The sequence below is a fragment of the Juglans regia genome, chromosome 2 (assembly GCF_001411555.2).
Source record: "Juglans regia cultivar Chandler chromosome 2, Walnut 2.0, whole genome shotgun sequence".
Classification (NCBI taxonomy): domain Eukaryota; kingdom Viridiplantae; phylum Streptophyta; class Magnoliopsida; order Fagales; family Juglandaceae; genus Juglans; species Juglans regia.
Window position 1 is genome coordinate 37,138,390 of NC_049902.1, and position 20,635 is coordinate 37,159,024.

General features: G+C 34.2%; 2 protein-coding genes across 3 annotated transcripts; both read left to right on the forward strand.

Annotated features, from left to right (window-relative positions):
* The first annotated feature begins 1,892 nt into the window (after positions 1-1,892).
* Positions 1,893-10,730, forward strand: LOC108985344 (NAD-dependent protein deacetylase SRT1). 2 transcript variants are annotated; one of them, XM_018957620.2, is made up of 14 exons: positions 1,893-2,211; positions 3,306-3,335; positions 3,434-3,526; positions 3,963-4,082; positions 4,577-4,677; positions 4,959-5,067; positions 6,300-6,379; positions 6,571-6,649; positions 7,256-7,309; positions 7,577-7,673; positions 8,053-8,135; positions 8,554-8,621; positions 9,143-9,245; positions 10,192-10,730. In XM_018957620.2, exons 1-14 carry the CDS (start codon positions 2,113-2,115, stop codon positions 10,489-10,491), a joined length of 1,416 nt encoding a protein of 471 aa, XP_018813165.1. In that variant the 5' UTR covers positions 1,893-2,112; the 3' UTR covers positions 10,492-10,730. The 2 variants fall into 2 exon arrangements, with proteins under 2 accessions (XP_018813165.1, XP_035543135.1); XM_035687242.1 differs by lacking the exons at positions 1,893-2,211; positions 3,306-3,335 and having other exon boundaries at positions 3,438-3,526; positions 3,958-4,082.
* Positions 10,731-16,892: 6,162 nt separating this feature from the next.
* LOC108985357 (nuclear transcription factor Y subunit B-9-like) lies at positions 16,893-20,080 on the forward strand. The gene is made up of 2 exons (XM_018957637.2): positions 16,893-17,043; positions 19,128-20,080. The coding sequence occupies exons 1-2, from the start codon at positions 16,986-16,988 to the stop codon at positions 19,829-19,831; spliced, it is 762 nt and encodes a 253-aa protein (XP_018813182.1). The 5' UTR covers positions 16,893-16,985; the 3' UTR covers positions 19,832-20,080.
* The last annotated feature ends 555 nt before the right edge of the window (positions 20,081-20,635 follow it).

Sequence of the window (20,635 nt, forward strand, 5' to 3'; positions counted from 1 at the left end):
GTCTCAATTGAATGTCAACTATAGAATCTAAAAATTACGCAAAGCCCTAATCACAGCCATGGTAAAAGGTAAATCATGCCCCTAATGTTGTAGAAAATACTTTGGTGAAATTCACAGCTATAGTAACATGTAAATCAAAGACCTAAATGTAAATAATAGAGAATAATCAAATCATCTACCTAAATAGAAACATGTATAAATCTCCAATGCTGGATAAATGAAAAATTACAATTCACAGCTATAATAACATGTAAATCAGAGACCAATACATAATAAATCACAAGGAATAATCGAATCAGATAACTAAATGAAAACATGTACATTGTTCAATATAGCAGAAATGACAAGTTCATGCATGAGAGCTATCGTAACATGTAATCAAAGACCCAAATATAAAAAAATGTAAATCACTGCCTGCACAATCACATCAATATTAACAAAATCACAGACTCAAATGTAAAACCCTAACCAGATTGAACCAAAGACCCAAACTCTGAGTGAACTGTAAATCAGAGTCCCAATTTTGCTCAACATAGAGGTTTGAAATTCACAGCTACATCTTCATAATTAGAGACTCAAATGTAAATCACAAGAAATAATAACAAAAAGATTCAAGTCAATCACAAGCTAAGACAAGTTGTAAATCAGAAATACCCGTTCGAGTAAATCACAAATACTTATTCGAATAAATCACAGGGTAATATGGGTAAACACATATGGATGTAAATCGTAAGGAATTTGAAAACAATGAAACAATATGAGTGAACACATAAAGATGAATCCATACAGAGCATTCCGATAAGAGAGATGAGAGAGTGTGTGTGGGTGTACATGTTGAAAGTGTAGAGCCTTACTTATCAGAGACGACGACTGGAGGGGTTGTCGAATGAGGATGCGAATGACGGTCGGTAGCAAGTAGGATACGAATAAGAGAGAAGTTGCGCGGGATTAAGAGCCAAAATGGAGGATTGGGATGTATAGTGGCTCCCGATATATGGGGAGCCACTGTAGCATCTCCAAACCCAAGTCCTAAAATGGGGAGGCGGATGGAGTATGCATTTAGAATTTTTTCCAAATATAAACCCTAAATTTTAGGATAAATGAAGGTTTAGACATGTGAGTGCTCTTGTAACTATTTCACAACTAAATAATATAATTACAATACCTCACCAGTGATACATTTATAATTTCACTTTTACCTAAGTATCATTCATTTGAAATATAATTATAAAATAGTTATAAAAAATTGTAAATTTATATAATAAATATTTAAAAATTAAAAAAAATTGACCCAAGATAAATATTAAAAAATAAAATGATACAACTTTACCCAATTTGTTCACAGATTTTTAATAAAATATCAGTAATTTTTTAATGTATTTAATTGTATTAAAATATAATATTTAATTAGAAAGTCGCACAATAATCATGATTTCCCTAAAAAAAAAATTAATTAGGGATTGAGTTTGATAGTGAGTTGAGATGACTTATGAATACTAAGGAGGTGATTAGTGAATAATAGTGAAATTGTTTGAGGTAAAATATTTTATAGGATGTTGGGAAATGAGCTAGAAAAAATTGAATAAATATATTATAAAATTAAAATATTGTTAGAATATATTTTTAATATTATTTTTATTTTAAAATTTTAAAAAATTGAGTTTTTTTTTTTTAATTTTGTTTGAAAGTTTATAAAAATTATACTAATTAACTAATGATTAGATAAAAAAATATTTATATTTGTGATATCTAAATATTGAGATTATATGAGATAGAGAAAAGTATTTTTCTATCCAACGGGCACCCTGGTAATCTCACAATGGGATTCACCGGGCATTTAAAGAAATTGTTTTTCCCCCTATATGTCTCTAGAAACTAAGCTAAAGAAAATTGTTTCTTGATACGCAGGGGGCAGCAAGTGCCTGTTTTGGCTTTTGGGGTCTCCTTAAAAGAAGCAAAATACTCGCATACTCTCTGTGATCAATGGAGGGAAGAATATAAAGGGCCTCGCTCTCCCAAACTTTATTTTGATAAACTTTTTGAGAGAGAATAGAGATTGAGCTTGTAGAGAGATAAAGCGGTGTAGAAAGCACCTCGACTCAGTCAGTGACCATGTCTCTGGGTTATGCAGAGAAGCTTTCGTACATAGAAGATGTGGGAAAAGTTGGCATGGCTGAGTATTTCGACTCGCCTCGCATCTTGCAAGAAAAAGTGGGGCTTTCTTTTTTCCATTCACATTCTTACTATTTTGTTTTGTGTTTTTTAAATGTGCTTCTAGTTTGCTCATTATTGTCATTTCGGCTTGATAACTTGTTGATCTTAAGCACTTTGATACCCATGAATGCAACATAGTTTTCGGTTCTTAAACCCGGTGAAAGTATGGTTATTTTTTATGCTTCTGCAACTATGTGCTATTGTGACTTGCTTTATGAGATCTCGTATATTGGCTTTGGCTTTTATATTCAGTAGAATTGCAATTCACTTGCTTTGTTGGTTATTTGAAATTTTTGTGCTCATTTCTGATTGTGATAACGGCTGCGATGTTTACGTAGCAATTGTAGTTAAAATTTTCGTGACATTCTTGATCATCAACATGCCTAGGGTTGAAGAGACGCAGGTTATTAACTTATTATTATTTAGATTCAATTGTGCGCTAATTTGGTGAATACTTGAGGTACATCATAATTCTAGCATGTAGAATAGGCGGCGGGGAGGAATCATGAAGCATGTAATAAACAGTATTTTCTTATCTACGAAGTCGGGAAAAAAATGTGATAGAATTAAGGACTTACATAGGCTGGAGTGATTAAAAAGTTTCAATGTGTCTAATCAAAAAACTGTTTTTGGATTTAAGGAAAGACACATTGAACCTCTAGTTTAGGGTTCTACTACTACCCCCACCCCCTTTTTAGCATCTTGGCATCAAACAAAAAACAAAAAACCAGAAGAGTCTCGGAGTGCAGGAATATGTCTTCTTTTCATTGTTGCTGATAAAGATGCATATGTTGGTGGATCTACTGTGACTATATTCATTATGGTTGGAGGGTATCAATTTTTTGTCCAATTATTATTCCTACCAAAAGGAAGATATTATGCTATCCTGCTGCTAATTGAATTGGTCTTAATGCAAATTTCTTGACATGTGTGCTTTTGGTCCTCTCAATGTTTTCTTCCTGTGTTTAGTTAAATGAATATTTTTATTTTTGATAAGCAGTTAAATGAAGATTTTAAGACCTGATATGTGCTTTCTAATGATTCTGACCTCAACTCAATTTGTTTTACTTTATTTATTTTTGTCTTGGCAGATTGAACGACTTGCCATGACGATACAAAAGGTTTGAAGTTACATCACGTGACTCATCTCATTGATGGTAGTGTTAAATATTTTCTCTTTGATGTTTTACAGGAATTTTTTTGTTGTTTATAATTGCAGAGTAAGCATCTAGTGGCATTTACAGGCGCAGGAATATCAACTTCTTGTGGTATACCTGATTTTCGAGGCCCCAAGGGGATATGGACGCTTCAGGTGAAAACTTGTGAAATTCATATAGCTTCATAAGTTGTTAATAAGGCCCTCGTTATCTTCTCAAAGTGCATTAAGTTAATAATCCTTCCTTCCCTACCTCAACAACTTTTATCATATTTAGAATGAGCTCTTTAAATTTAACAAGTAGCTTAGCATGGGCTTTTCTTATAAAATTTTGCATCCTTGTTGATCCAAATGTGAGGATATCTTACTTATAAGCTGATGAGCTGTCCAAAGAGTCAAATATATATACGAGGCAACTTGAAATGAAAATAAAAGGTTTCGTTAGCTTGTCAACAACTGGCATTCTTTTGCTCTGTTGCTTCATATGTCGTCCCACATGCACCTGAAAATGGTTTTTCTTCACAATCAGCAATATAATAATTCCATTGTAAATCCCTTTGTATGGCTCTTCTCATCCTCATTTATAGTACAGCGTGAAGGCCAAGCTTTGCCTGAAGCATCACTGCCATTTCACCGTGCAATGCCGAGCTTGACTCATATGGCTTTGGTTGAACTAGAGAAGGCTGGTATTTTGAAGTTTCTAATTAGTCAGGTATGGCTGCATTATGTCTTCAGCTTTATGTATGATTCTATCCCTTTAGCAGATAACTTTTAGCTTGAACTCTGGTTGATGGGTGCTAAGTCTAGTTTCCTCATTATTCTGCTTTAAGCTGTTTCCTTCTTTTGTTGCTCACATGAGTTGCTACTTCATTCTCAAGAATTTTTATTCTCGAGAATAGCTTTTGTTGTTCCATTGTTAAAACTTGCTGAGAGGAAGGTTCAAATAGTTTGCTATTTGCAATAATTTAAACATACTCCTTACGCTATGTTTGTATTCTATGTTTCCACCGAGTTAGGGTGACATCCAAAATTATTTTCTAAAACCCTGCCAAGAACAAAACAATGTTGGATGGCGTAAAGACTTGATGTGTTTCTTGTCTCTCCTGGTGTATTCAGTCAAGTGGGTCATTATGTAGGGTTATATGAAACACTATGCACTTACTTTTCTCATTTCATTTCTTACAACCTATTACTTCTAATTGCAAGAATGTTGATGGTCTCCATCTTCGGTCTGGAATTCCAAGGGAGAAACTTGCTGAATTGCATGGAAATTCGTTTATGGAAGCTTGCCCTTCATGTGGAGCCGAGTAAGACCAGTTATTTTCAATGAAACTGACTGTTTAACGTTTCTACTTTCTTTTTGGGGGGCTCTGAATCTTCTGCTTAAGTTTATATGTGGTTTAAAAATCACTTGTTGATGCTCTTATTATTATTATTTATAGAATATTTCTACTCTCCATTTATGGATGCTTAAGATTCTTATTTGCACTTAGTTGGATTCTTTCTCTTGTATACACTGTACTTGGGTTGTGCCCCTTGTGCTTTTAATAAAGTTGACATAAAAAAAATCTTATTTGCACATGGGTAGGTACTTGCGGGATTTTGAAGTGGAAACTATTGGTTTGAAGGAGACATCGAGGCGGTGTTTTGATGTAAAATGTGGAGCAAAGCTTAAGGATACAGTTCTTGACTGGGAGGTACTAATTACCTTATTTTCTTTGTTGCATTTTTGTTGAGGTTCAAAATTTAAGCTGTACTTGGTATATTGTGGGTGCCTGGACAGGGCATTTCAAGCTAATCCATTTGTTATGGTACTAGTATGCTAATTACTAAGAATGGCAAATAAGCCAAATTTATCTTTTTAGGCTTCGTAGGAACACAAAATCTAATTCAAAATATGAGGCAATAAACTCAAAGTTCGATATCTGTAGACGTTGGATGACCTTTTTCAGTTGGTCCCGGTGACACTTGGTTTAGATGGTTTGATTAAGGATCACTAATTTATAAACTTGAATCCCCTAATATCCATTATGTAAAGTTTGCTCACAAGATATATGATTTTATGCACTCATAAAAAAAGAAAAAGGAAAAAAAAAAAAAAAACAGAGAGAAGAAGATATATGATTTTATGGCAGGAGAGACTTCTCTTCTTGAGATTTGTTTCGTAGATTCCCTAACTACCCCCCTGTCAATGAAATTCACTGGTTTCAGCTGACTTTTAGACAGTCACAAGGAATTGTGAAAAATAACATTTTGGCTGAGATTTGCGATTTTGCCATTTTTGAAACACCATAAAAGGTGTTGTGGCTGGAAAATTATTAGGTACTCCCAGAGTATGGATGACGTGGTATTTCCATCCTATCACAACATGTCATATAATTAAAATTGCTTATGCAAGCACCTTTTTTCATTGACATGGTATCCTATGATGGGATAGGAGTACCGTGTATCCGTACTCCGGAAGTACCTAATAATTACTTGATGAGGCCGGACTTTGTGCCAGTGGCTAATTTTTTAATTCATCATGTGAAATCACTTGTCCCAAAAGCTTAAGCTGATGTGAATAGATAGATTTTATTATTTATATCATATTCTTAACACTCTCCCTCATGTGTGGGCTAGATTCTCTCTCAATGAGTGACCCAACACGTGAAGTATTTAATTAAATGATGTAGAGTGTAGAGCCAGGGTTCGAACTCAGGCCTTTGCTTTAATACCATGTGAAATCACCACTTGTCCCAAAAGCTTAAGCTGATGGGAATATGTAGATTTTATTATTTATATCATTTTTTTTATAAGTAAAATTTTTATTCATCAAAATAGTAATAGGCGAAGCCCATGTACATAGGAAGTATACAAAATTATTTATATCATATTCTTAACACATCAAAACACATTTTCTGAGGAATCTCTGTCTCTCTGTCTGCAGGATGCATTACCCTCAAAGGAGATGGACGCTGCTGAGAACCACTGCAGGATGGCTGACGTTGTATTATGTTTGGGGACGAGGTAAGGGCAGGATTCTTCTTGACAATACTTCACCCTTTTTTTTGCCTTCTCAATGTTTCTTCCGAGAAAACTTGGCTCCATGATCAATTATTTTACTTAGCTTCTCTTGGATTGAAGGGCCGTTGGGGTCCTATTATGATTTATTCCATTCAGGTTTTGTTGATGGCCATGTGAATAATTTCTCCGTGCAGTTTGCAAATAACTCCAGCTTGTAACCTTCCTCTTAAATCGCTCCATAGTGGGGGGAAGATTGTGATTGTGAATCTCCAGGTATTTCCTTTTTGGTTTTAAATTGGTTCGCTGCTTGCACAGAGAAACAAAGTGCATTAAGAGCTCCAATAGTGTCCAATTTAAAAGCTTGAATGGTGATGAGTGGTTGAGGCTGGCAAATATTAGTTCATTCTAGTACTAGTAATTCCATTGATTATTATTGAGCAGCAAGTAGTTACCATCATTTTATTGCCTGTGTGTCAAGTAGGAATTTCTTATCAGTCCTCATAAGTATCTAGCGCCACATTACTGCTCTTGCAAATATGAGGCAACAGATCAATATGTGTGCATTTGGCTAAAGGTTTAGACCAGCTGATGATGGCAGGATGATTTGATAACTTTTGATATTTAACAAAAAAGTACTATATGATTCCTTTACAAGAAGTTTACCCTCTATTTTAAATTTCTTTCTTTCTTGTTTGGAAGCCACATAAATGAAACTGCTGCCCTATTGATTTTTCACCCTCTCTTTTTCCATCATTGATGTTTCACCATTTTTCTTTTTCCATAATTGATGTTTCACCATTTTTTTAGGATGGCATTTTACATATATGATTAGCCATCTATGTTCTAGTTGCCTAAGATATGGTTTCTTTAACTTTACAGAAAACTCCAAAGGACAAGAAAGCAAGTTTAGTGATCCATGGGCGTGTAGATAAGGTATTGCAAATTCTTGTCTTATTTTTCCACTCTGGTTATGAAATAGCGAACCAGTGTCTGACATTTCTTTCATTGAGCTGAGCTCTTTTTGCCTGCTTAAGTCGATACCATATGTAGGATGTCTATAACTTAGCATTCATGTTTTAGTAATAAATGTATAATTAGATTCATCATACACTGTAAGTGTACCTAGTTTAGTTGCTACTTATCAGTCATATGTTCTGGCTGAGTTGGCCGGCTGCTAAGTATTGATTTGAAATGGAACAGGTTATTGCAGGCGTCATGGACAGACTTAACCTGCAGATTCCACCATTTATCAGGATCGATCTTCTCCAGGTCATTCTAACTCAAGCCTTGAGTATAGGTAACTATTTTTGGATTTATAATCACTGTATTTTCACCTTTGTTTAGGATACAAAAAGTCACATGAACTTACTTAAGCCAAGACCTTTATGCAAATGCAGTTTGTATTACTCTATTTGACTGGCTAAGCCTATTGGCAGCATTTTCTTGTGAAATTGGTAGATCTATGTACAGATAATATAATGAGATTTAATTTATTTATCTGTTTTTCTGTCCAATCAATTTTCATATAAAACGATTTTCTTAATTTACTCCTAATTCAAGTTCCCAGGCATCATTCTTGAAGCAACAAAAACCAAGGAATTATAGGAGTGACTTGTAATTAATTTGAGGCTTTGGTCTTATAGCTTTCTTACAAAGTCTCTCTACTTGAACTACAGATAAAAAATATGTGAACTGGACCCTCCAAGTAGCAAGTGTACATGGACACAGAGCTCCATTGCCATTCATCGAATCTGTTGAGGTTATTTTATGTTAGAAATTCATGATGCTGCTCATTTCCCTTTGTTACCACTATCCAAAGTCTTTCTGTGTATTATATATTTGAAGTCCCAAAGCGACGTTTGTTGCCCTCCATGAATCCATATTGAGATTCATCATTATTATGAAGAAAGTTTTCTAGTCATTCTCTCACTCTGATATTTCACCACTATGTCTCTCTGTAGAAATCCTATAGATCATTAAAGTAAAGTTGATGACCCTTGCTCGAAATTATTTACTAATATATCAAGAGTGGGCCACTTTTGTAGGTATCCCTAGGGTAACTTTAGGGTGGCATTGGGATCCCTATGTCACAAGAGACATTTTAAGTTCCAAGGCATTTTTGTTTTCATCTAGCCTTTTATTCCAATTGGGTTAACCTTCTGTTGTGTTGCACCCAGGTTTCCTTCTTGGACAAGCAAGATTATAAAGCCGCCATTCTACATATGCAACCTTTTCGGCTAAAAAGGTTGCTCCCATGCTATCACATATTGAGATTGTAGTTGTTATTGCACTAAATTTTGCTGAAAGGAGAAGGGAAAAAAAAAAGATGTGCATCAGTGCTATTTATATCTATATTCAGCAATTTTTCAATGTCATAGTGTGCTCCCTGGCAGAGCTTAAATTAAAAAAAAAATATTGTGCTCCACTCAATAATTTCTTCCAGGGATCCGAAAAATTAAGTCAGATACGTGATCTTATTATTTTTTGTGTTTCATATGGTTTGCTTCAAATGAGAAAATCTGGCATCAGGGGAACTTATCGGGATGCGTAAGTGAGGTAGGGTCCTCCTCAGAGATTTGGATTGTAGTCAACTTGCTTGGCCCTTTATGAGCAAATTGTGAATGCTTTGAATTGTTGACTTTTCCTGAGGAGATAGGAGAATCGAATATCCCATTGTTTTATCAGTGGTGCTATTGCTTATAGCTTAATTAGACATTATCTGCTGCTTCCTTTTCAGCTTCAATGGTTGTTATTGATACTTGTCAGGAGAACCATGCGGACAAGATCATTTGAATTGGTTTTAAGACTCAACTTCAGTGATGGTTGTGGATGCCAGTCTGCTGAAATGAATGTCCCTGTTGATTTTAAGGTGAGAGGTAGACTAGTCCTATTTATTTCTTCAGAGCTTGCATGGCTTTTTTTGGTTGATAATTTGGTTATTTTCATATTCATTTTGTGGTTCTTGAATTTATGAGCTCACCCTCCACCCCATTCTTATTTACATTTGCATAATGATTTCTGACATGCATGATGAATCGATGCGAAACGACACTAATTGTATTTACATGGTGTTCTTTGTCAACCAGCATCAGTCCTGATTCTCTCTCTATGACTAGATTCTCAAGTGAAGCTCCTTTCGTTTCAATAAAACTTAACTAGGGAAAATTTTCTGTTATCTATAGTTTGGTGGAGAGCTTAAAATACTTTTCTCGTAGGTGATTGCAATGAAAAGCTTGATATTAAAACCAACAAAAACTCACAAAATTTGATGGACAGTGGTGTTGGTGGTGGCGGTAACAGTGTAACGGAGAATAGAGAGGAAGGAGGGGGAGGGGAGGGTTTGATGCTGGTGGCAGTGCAGAGGAGGGGGCGGGGAGGGAGGGGGTTGTGGTGGCACAAGGAATTGGTTAAGGTGGTTTTTCGAATTCCCCATTGGTAATTATGGAATCTATTCAACAATTTCAAGCACGCCAGAGATACATAAACCATTCTTAGTAACTCTGAACATCATGTTATAGATTGCGTATACATCCGCCATTGCTTTTGTTGGAAGTGTTAGTTTCTTAATCTCTCAAATTTGATACGAGCATATATGTACTTGTAGATGTATTTCTATGTATTTATGTATATTAGTTAACACACGTAGTGGAAGATCAGAAGATTTTCTACATGCATATTGACTAACCCTTGACCAAGATAGTCTAGTTAGACTGAGCAAGTACTCCATTATTGATCTGCTAGGGGAAAGAAAACACTCGTTCGGTCCAAATTTGTACAGGATAATGGTTTGTTTCCATCAAATGATCACTTTGCAGGTTTCAACTGACTGTTTAGACCTTGAGAAAGATGTCATACTTCAAAAGCTTAGAGACACAGCAATGCAAGATTTATGCTGCGGACTAAATGCGGTTGTTGAAAGAAAGGCCACCTTGACCCCAAAAAGTGAGGCAACTGTCTATGCCATTGTGACGAACATTTTTCAGCACAATAAGACCTCCAAAGCTTTAGCTGATTCTGTCTGCAATGGTGATGTTAAAAGGCAAAAAGAAGGTGTGAACGGTACTGGAACATCTGGGAAGCGCTCAAAAGGGCGTAAGCGCAAATCTAGATCTTAGAGAACGAAGGGTTTTGATTTGAGTTGTGTATATATGATATTCATTAAAGCTAACAACAAGAACTTATGAAGGGACGGGTGAATTTTGTTAGAGACAACACTCGGTATCCCCCAGCTTATGGGTAGGGCAATTGGTATTGATTATTGGCCGGGGCAAGCTTCATTTATTTTTGTAAGTTGGATTTTGAGATCATTATGTTATCCATAGTGAGCATTTACCAAGTAGTTGGTGCTCTCTCTCTCTCTCTCTCTCTCTCTCTCTCTCTATATATATATATGTATAATATCTCTGTAGATTAATGTTTCTTCAATGAAGAGCACTTCTTAACCCCGTGACCTAAAACTCATGACAGGATTCTTTGATGATCATGATCTGCCAATCGTGCTTGATTTGTCCTCCCACATCACAATGATGCACAGGGTTGATAAATTCCGAAACTCTCGGGATATATAAATTTTGAATTTTGTAGCTCCAAGTTGAAAACATTATATATATATATATATAAAGTAACGTTACATACAGTCGTAGAATGTGTAAACGTCGTGTAGTCGTTTTGAAAAAAAGTGAGGTCTATTATTAAAAAATTAATTTCTTTTCATATGGGTCTTATATTTATTTATTTTTTTTAAAACGACTGTATGACGCTTGCACACTCACAAATGTAAGTATCATTTCTCATATATATATATATATATATATAATTGGACCCATAAATGCATTCTTTTTTAGGTGTGAAAGCCAGTAGTACCACAACACACTCACGTATATGTCAAGGAAATAAGAAACTCTCTTGTTAATTAATTAACATTTTGCACAAAAATAAGGAAAATCTCCATGCAAAAGTACTTGGTTTACCAACAATATATATAGCCACATGTGAAGAAGTAATTAAGATGGAACAAGTGATCATTTCAAATGATGTATTAATCAGAATTTGAATGGGAAGCTATTTAATATCGAAATATAATAAATTTATACTTATTTTACAACTATATTATATTATGGATCGGTGTTGTGTAAATTTAAAAATATTTTCAATGAAGTCACACAATAATTATAATATGATTTGTTCATCTTAAAGCTGATTAATGTAAAAGATATACTCCCCACACCAGCTAACAAATAAATTTTTCATAGATTAATAATTATAAAAGAGTTGGCATACAATATCATTACCATCTAATAAATACGAGAAATTTTATTTGGAGTGGAGATTGCGTGTGCAGTTTCATTAATAAATGAGGATAAAAAAAATTATTTTAAAAAAAATATTATTGTAATTTTAATTTTTTTTAAATATAACTGTATGAGAAGTCTTCATTTGACTATACGTAGACTAACTCAATAAATATATATAGATCAGTAATGCTCTCTCTTCTCATGCTTGCCACCTCGTTATATATATTTTACTTGTAGGAGTCATCGCTACAATATGAGACAAAAGTATTTACTCCTAATTATCAGAATACTTAATAAAAAAAATGATAAACTTACACCTAATAATTTGTGAATAACATTTTATATCCTTTAGAGAAGGAAAAGAAATAAAGAAATATATATATATATATATCTACTTATATATAAAGCGCAAAGAGGTCTGTAAAAGTATTTTCGTCTAACATTTTTTTTTCTAATTTTACCCCTACTTTTATTCCAAACTCTCGGTTTTGCCACTGACATTCTTCCCATTTTACCCCTGGTTCTCCCACGCGCGAGCCCCTCCTCCCCTCTCCCCCGTCTGTTTCTTCATCTGCTACGGTGTGCCGTCGCACGTCGTCGTACTCGACACCGCCACTCTCATTCTCTTCCCCTCCGATCGGTGTCCATTCCCTTCCAATCTCAGCCCCTCTTGTGCCGCCGTTGACCGCCACGAGCGAATCCAAGCCGCGGCCCGTCCGATTCTTCGTCGCCTCCAGTGCGCCGCCGCACGCCGGCGTGGCTAACACCACTCCATCCATTCTCTTCCCCTCCGTCCGGCATTCCTCCCCTTCCAATATCAGCTCATATCGTGCCGCCGTTAACCGCCACGATGAATCCAAGCCGCATCTCTCGTTTTTTTTTTTTTTTTTTAAATTAATTTTAATTTAATTTAATTGTTTTTATAGGGGCGGCTGTGTGTCTTTATTGTGTTTTATTTCCTTTAATTTTAAATTATGTAAATATTGAATTTAATTGTTACATTTCAGTATAAACTATTTTTTTCCTTTTATTAATGATTTTTGTTTAATGATTTATTAAAAAATAAACTTAAATATTTTTTTTTCATTTTTGAATAAATTGAATAGTTTATTAATTAACTTGAAATTAATTACACTATTTGAGGTAAATCTATAATTTCTAATGTACTATAGTTTATTTAATTTTTTTTAAAGGAAAATGATAGGGTTACTACTCTCCTACTATTCATTTACTACTCTTTTTATATTTGATTTTTTTAAAAACTTTTTATTTTATTTAATGATTAAGGAATTGATTATTAATAAAATTATATATTTTTTTAATTTTTTCGATTAAAGATGTTAAAAAAATACTTCAAAGAAAATGATAAAAAAATAAAAAACTTGAAATTAACTATAAATAGTAATTGGATAGTAATAGGGAAGTAACCCTATCATTATCTTTTTTTAAATGTAAAGGATGAGACTTTATAAAATATATGATTAAATTATTTAATACTTACCACTGTCATTTTGAATTTTAAAACTGACACATTATATATTTATTTTGAAAATAACAAATATACAACATGCGCATCCAACTATAATTATTAAGAGTAATAATAGTAGGTTGGTTAGTATAATTACAAATTTTCATAAGGAAATAAATTATAACTTCTTAATAATTTTAAAATATAATATGTCATTATTACTATTTTATTTAGGCAAGTGTGAAAATGCTAAATAAATTAATGTTTTTCATTATTATTATTTCTTATAGTGTTTCTATTTTAATAATATTTAAAAGAGTTATGAAAACTTTTGAAGTAAATTAAGACAATTCTGCTACAGGTACCCGGCATTGGGTACCTGTTGCGGAATCGGCAGCTGATATTATTTAAATAAATAAATAAAATTAAAAAAATAGAATTAAAAAAAAAAAACAGAAGCGATTTCAAAGCAAATAACCTTAACCCATCCCAGCGCACGCAAATTGATCTGCAAATCAAACCCATTCCAAAGATAAAAGCTGTTGCGGTTTAAGAAAGGAAGAAATCAAAGTCCTTGTTCTTTCATTTTTACAGATTCGGCTTCGCATAGGAGGGGTTGGCTTGTTCTTTCATTTTTACAACACAATTTGGGTAAAGTCAAAAAGCTGCGTATACAAGGAATCAAAGGTCCTCCACCTTCGTTTTTTTTTTCTGGGAATCTATCTAAGATGCAGAAGATTTAATCCCAGGTGACAAAAGCCCCAAATCATGATGATCAAATTGTTGCCCATGATGATCAATCGTCTTTTTTCTGTTCTTGTTTGAATATTCTGGTTTTCAAATCATACCCATGGCTGCATCATGAGTAGATCCTTGATTCCTACCAATGGGGCACGGCTTGGTTAGAAAATAACGAAGACAAAGAAGAGAAACCAAACCTTAATAGAACTATGCACAAACCAAACCTTGATTCTGGTTTTCCTCAATGTTTGACTCTTTTGAGTAAACAAACCTTAATAGAACTATGCACAAAACACAAGAAAGACCAGAAATGGTAGTAGAGGAAGAAGCAGCGATAGGAGATAAAGAAGGTGAGCAGAGTAAAATTATGGACATTGAGGAAAAAATGAATCTGTAATTTCCTTTTTCTCCCTTTTTCCCACTGCGTGAATCATCTTCGTAACTTGTTTGGGAAGCTTGCTGTGTTCCATGGCCGTGTTCCTTGCTGAGATGAAAACGAGGTGTTCTGTGGGTGGGTTTCGAGTTTCAGAAACCAGGAATCAAAAGAAAATTAAAAGGGGGAAATGATGGTGCGAACGCATCGTTTCATTAATGTACACGTGGAACCCCGGGTACGTGGAGGTTCCCCTCCAGGGTGAAAGTAGACTTTCTGAAATTAAGATGATCTGGTTTGCATTCTTAAATTAAGAGCTAAACTGTCTTTGAACTAACGTAATAATTTAACATTATTTGTAGTGTTAAATAATATGGTATAGAATATGTTAATATATATTAGAACATTTTTAATTTTTTCCTTCTTTGAAAATTTATATAATGTTGGAGGGAGTTAGATGAGATGAAATTTTATAAAAAATAATTGAAAGAGATAAAGAGTTAAATAAAAAATATTGTAAAATTAAAATATTATAAGACACTTAGATTATAATTTTATAATATTATTTTTATTTTGAAATTTAAAAAGATAAATTATATTTTATTTAAAATTTGAAATTTTGAGAAAGTCGTAATGATTATTTTAAAAGTTTTGTATTTCAGTTATGTTTAAAAAAGAGATGGGATATGATATGAAAATTTTGGAATAAAATCTATTTTCAAATAGACTTTTATTTGAAAATAAGTAAGGGATGAATAGTATTCTTATCAATTTCTCTCTCACTTTTTTCCTGTTTTTCTCATCAAATTCGGTTTTCTTATATTTTTGCTCTTTTGTCGATTAGGTGAGTTTGGATACTGAGGTATTTTTATTTTTTTGATAGGTTAGATCCTAATTGAGATGAGATTAGTTGAATTGAAAATGAAAAGTTAAATAAAATATTATTAAAATATTATTTTTTAATATTATAGAAACATTAACCTTTTAAACAAGAGATTTTGGTAAGCTTAACCAAAAAATATTTTATTTTTAGTAAAAAAAATAATCTTAATTTGCTTATGCATGTTACATTTCATTTAAGTGCATTCAATTCTTGAGTTTGCTACCTAACAATATTCAAGATTCTCACTATTGAATATAATCATTGATATTAGGGTTTATAATATGAGATAAAAAGGAAAATTAGTCAAAAATCCTTACTCATATACTGTTTGTGATAATATAATGATTTGCTTTATACGATAATTCTATCTGAAGTTAGTCATATTTTATTATTTATTATACATCTCACAATATTTAATAGTAGATAATTAGACACAGCGCATGTTACCCTAACTAGTATATATATACATTTAAAGCCGTTACAACGAATCTTTGGGAAGTGAACCAAAAATAATTATGGAAATCCAAAAATGAATGAGCTGTCAATTTCTTCCCCACTTCAGTTAAATAAATTTATGACGTGTAAATCTATTGGATGCCATCAATTAATTACAGCTATTCATGACTTAAAAGATGATGAAGATGGACGAACAACTTGAGAACCGAGGAAATTAAACTCATGAACTATTCCAATATTATCATCATACCTTCTCTCTCTCAATAGCACACCGTATATCCCTATTTTGCCTTAGCTTGCTGTAGTTTTACTCGAATGAGTGGCTTAAATTTTTTTTTTTTTTTTAATAATCGTGAGTGTTCGGATCAACTTACGCACATCTCGACTAATCTCATAGAACCCTAAAGTTAACGATCAGGTAAACCTTCAATAATTTTGCTAGTGCATGCCCAACTTTGCAGGGCATTCCCGGCCCACAACAAAAATGAAAGCATAATTAATTATCAATATTTAATAAGTATCGAAAAAATTCTTATTAATCAAAATTTATGTAAAGCTCTTGTAGAATATTTCCTCTAAAATAAAAAGCATGATTTGTCGGTATTTATTAAATACCGGCAAAATTCTTATTAATTAATATTTATGTAAACGTCAGCAAATTTATATTTTATTGTCGATGTTAAAGAAATAAATAACTAATTATTGACGTAAAAATATATCGATAAAATCATTAATATATTGATATTTATAAAAATACAGATAACATAAGTGTCTCCAAATTGTTTTATTTTTTCAAAGTATCCCAAATATATATATATATATACCCACACATTATTATGGCTAATTATCAAGAGATCAGTACTAAAAAAGAAATTAGAAAATGTGGGGATCAGAACTAACAAGTACTCAAACCTCAACATGGTAAAAAAGTTGGTAACTTGAATCACATTTAAAGAATGACCCGAGTTTCATACATAAATTAACCCAAACACTTTCCCTAAATATCTGTCAAATATTAAATTGCATTAAACAAACATCATTAATATACAGTGCATGCATTAGTGATCACCAATGACGTCGTCCCTCAGTAGTCAGTCATGAGGCCAAGCTCTGGAAGGTCCACAAATGGTGTTGACTGGCCATGACCTGTTGTTTCCGGTTAAGGCAACCACCTTGGCCAATCATAGAGGATATTTCAACGGGCAGTACTGGATTCCTCGTTGAAAACGCCGGTAAGCCACTTGGAGTACTCCACTACTACCAGCTCTCTCTATAAATTCCCATTTGCCAAAGGAGTACCCATTCAAGACACAGCTAGCTAGCTAGCTAGGCTTAATTAGGGGAAAACAAACACAAAAGTTCTCTCTTTCTTTTAAGAGGTCAGGAAGTACTGTATGGAACGTAGGGGTGGGTTCCAATATCGCTGTCGCCGGCATGCAAAATCGAATTCTGGTAAAGCACAAAAATAATTATATGTGTTCTTACTGCTTTTCTTTTTTGAGGATTTTTCCTTTTCCTTTTCTCGACAAAGACATATATATATATATGTATATGCAGGCTTTCTTTCATTAGTATGGATATATATCGTATATGCATGGGTTATATTCTATCTGAAACTTGTTTGATCATGGTCTCTCTCATGATCAGTTTTTGTTGTGAAATCTATGGATGTTGACAGGCTTTTAATCTTGCGCGCGTTTTCGGTAAGATTTTACAATCTTGGTTTTTGCATGCAAATGTGTATTCCGCTTCACCTTTTTTAGGTTCGATAAGAAAAGCTCCAATTTTTTTTTTTTTTCCTTTCATTTTTACTGTTTGTAAAGAAGGACGTTTATACACAGCTTCTTAGAGTTTTGATCTTTGATCAGCACGTTTCTCGCTGGTTTCTGGCATGAAATAACAGTTCTATACATTTTTGTCCTGCAAAAGAAGAAAAGAAACGGAATGATCAATATATTTTGGCCACCTTTTTTGACCATATATATATATCTACTAATTGCATGCTGTTTTACGTTTCGTATAACGCTTTTATCAAATGGCCGGTTCTGATCTCTTCATGAGGTACTCCTCCTTTGTTTACCTTAAATATTTGTAGGAGTTAGCATGCACATCGTATGAGATGAATCGTTCTCTGTTCTATTCCAAATTTTGAAAAATTTTCGTGACTTTATTGGCATGCATGAGACTAGCCTACATTAATGCAAGGGTACTGGCCGGTATAGGGTGATCTATCTTGATCTTTAGGCACTGGACAATAAACATGAAAAACGAAAGGTCATAATATAAATTGGCTCTTTTATGCCCTGTATGTACCATTTATTACCTTCTTTGAAGTCATGATATCAACGAAGTCTGATTATTTATATCGGATATTTCATTATATGCATCCACAAGTGAGTTTGTTTTCAAGCATAGATCGAAACTCCCCCTCCAATTAAATGAGAAGGAAAAGAAGCCCAAAAATATGATTGGTTCGCTTCATATTAAAGATTCATGGCTGCATGGATTAACTTTTTCTTCCAAGGAAAATAAGAGAGGAAAAAAACCCAAATACCAAGCAGGATAGATACCAGGTGATCTGATCTGCAGTGGGAAATAAACACCGAAAGGGTGCAAAGTCCAAACCCACAACTTTGCTCTCGTTAAAGATGTGAAAAAAGTGAAACATGTAGGAGAAGAAACAGTTTTGAGATTTGATCTGGGAGAGAGAGAGAGAGAGTGCGACCCATTAAGAGTGGCCTAGGCCGAGATTACATAGCAGACTCCGAGACTAGTATGGCTACAATTTACAAGCAGAGAATACCTGAACAGTGGATTGGACCCACCGGCCCCCCCGTGAGGTGTCTCGGTTTCTTCTTCCACTGGGAATTTGTCTACTTCTTTGGGTTTACCAGCAGAAGCCGACAAACTTTAATAAAAGAGATGCTTCTCTTATAAATGCCTTGACTTTTTCTCCTCTCTCATTCTTAAATGAGCTTTACTATATAACTTTTACTGTACTCTATATTTCATAATTTTTTAAATTTTTAATATTTTTTTAAAATTTTTTAAAATTTATTTTTTTTAAATTATTTTAAATTTTCTATTCATTATTTATATAATAAATATTTAATAAAAGAAAAAAATAATAAAAATTAAAAATAATGTGAAGTGTAAAATATTAAGAAATTTTCAAGATTTTTTGTTCTTAATTAAGTGTCCCCTTGCCCACTAATTGCAACCCAATTTCCTTTTTTTTAATTGGTTTTGTCCTTTTCTATCTGTTAATCTGTTTGAACATCGATGGTAGGTTTTTTCCTTTCCTTTCTTCCTTGAATCTTTCATGAATGAATAGCCATGCCTTTCACCACCTAGGGAAGTAGTGTTTTGGTGATCTCAAAATACTCGCACAGTTTTAAGGGTTAATAGACGATAAGTTTAATATTATATATATACACATATATCATCCCTATGTGGCTCTCATCATGTGTAGTATTACTACTACATTTTTACGAGGTTAATTTTGACGAGTACCACATTTACAATGTTCATTTCAGCCTCGGCCATATTGCTGCCTAATAACTCAACCAACAACACCCCCAACACAAACAATGAGGATACCAACACCTTCAACAGCCCTGATCATCATCAACAGGATGACTCGCCATGCATGCAGGTGCGTGAACAAGACCAATTCTTGCCCATAGCTAACGTGATACGCATCATGCGTCGCATCCTACCGCCCCACGCAAAGATCTCCGACGATGCCAAGGAGACTATCCAAGAGTGCGTGTCCGAGTTCATCAGCTTCATCACTGGGGAGGCCAACGAGCGGTGCCAGCGCGAGCAGCGAAAGACTGTGACGGCCGAGGACTTGCTCTGGGCCATGGCAAAGCTGGGCTTCGACGACTACGTTGAGCCCCTCAACGTGTACCTGAACCGCTACCGCGAGGCTGAGAATGAGCGCGGCGGCAGCAGCAGTAGTAGTACTTTACGTGGCCGGGATCCTAAGCTGCCTCTTTATCCGAAGCGTAGCGGCCTGGATATTCATGGTCCTATTATGGCCGTGCCACCGCCGTTTGGCCCTAGCTTCCCTATGGGCCATCTCCCGGGGATGTTTGATGCTGCTGCTGCAATGACTGGGTACTATAGGGATCATGTGCCTGCTCCTGCAGAAGGCTCCTCCCCTGATGATGATCATCATCACCATAATGCTTTGGCTAGCTATGATCCTTTTGTACCCAGATCGAATGACCCGTAATATATAATAATATATGTTTGGGGTTCAAATAATCATAAGCAAAATACTTGACATTATATACCATTATAGCCAAGATGGTGGGTGCAATTGCGAGGGCTTTGATATTAGTTCCATGACATATATATGTTACAAGCATGTAACTAGGCGTTCTCTTGTATACTTTTTGTGTAATTAGATTATGTCTAATTGCTAAAAAAAAAAATTCTATATATAACATATATGCATGTTTGGTTACTTTTTGTGGTCTTATGGATGCATTTGCGTGGCCTTATGGTAAGTAGCCGGCCAGGTTTAATTTGTGGTTGTGCCATATATATATATATGCATGGGTATCGTGTTTATTATTTAATTTCTTTGAATGTGGCCCTTAATTAATTCTTAATCTGGGGATCAATATATCTTTGAGCCAAAAGACATTAAAAAAACAAAACTGCTACGTACAGTCACCTTATGTAAGCGGCGTGCAAACAACTTTAAAAAAAATAATAAATAACAAAACAGAGATTCCAGCTTCGGTGCTCTGGTTAGTGGATATCAATCTCGTCTTCAGCGTGGTGTTGTTCCTCTCAGATCATAAACTTGCATGGTCTTTGGCTTCTTGCGTTGTGATCCTCAAGTGGATCTGCGCTCACTCATATGCGTGGGTCATCTTCCTCATGTGGGTCTTTGGCTTCGTATCAGTGCAGACTTCCATGTGGGTCTTTGTTCTTCAAGTCGCACCTCAATTCTAGCAAAATACTAAATACGCATAAAAGTGCTTCACATTTTGTCTCAATAAAAGGAAAGAAAATAAAAAAGACTCGG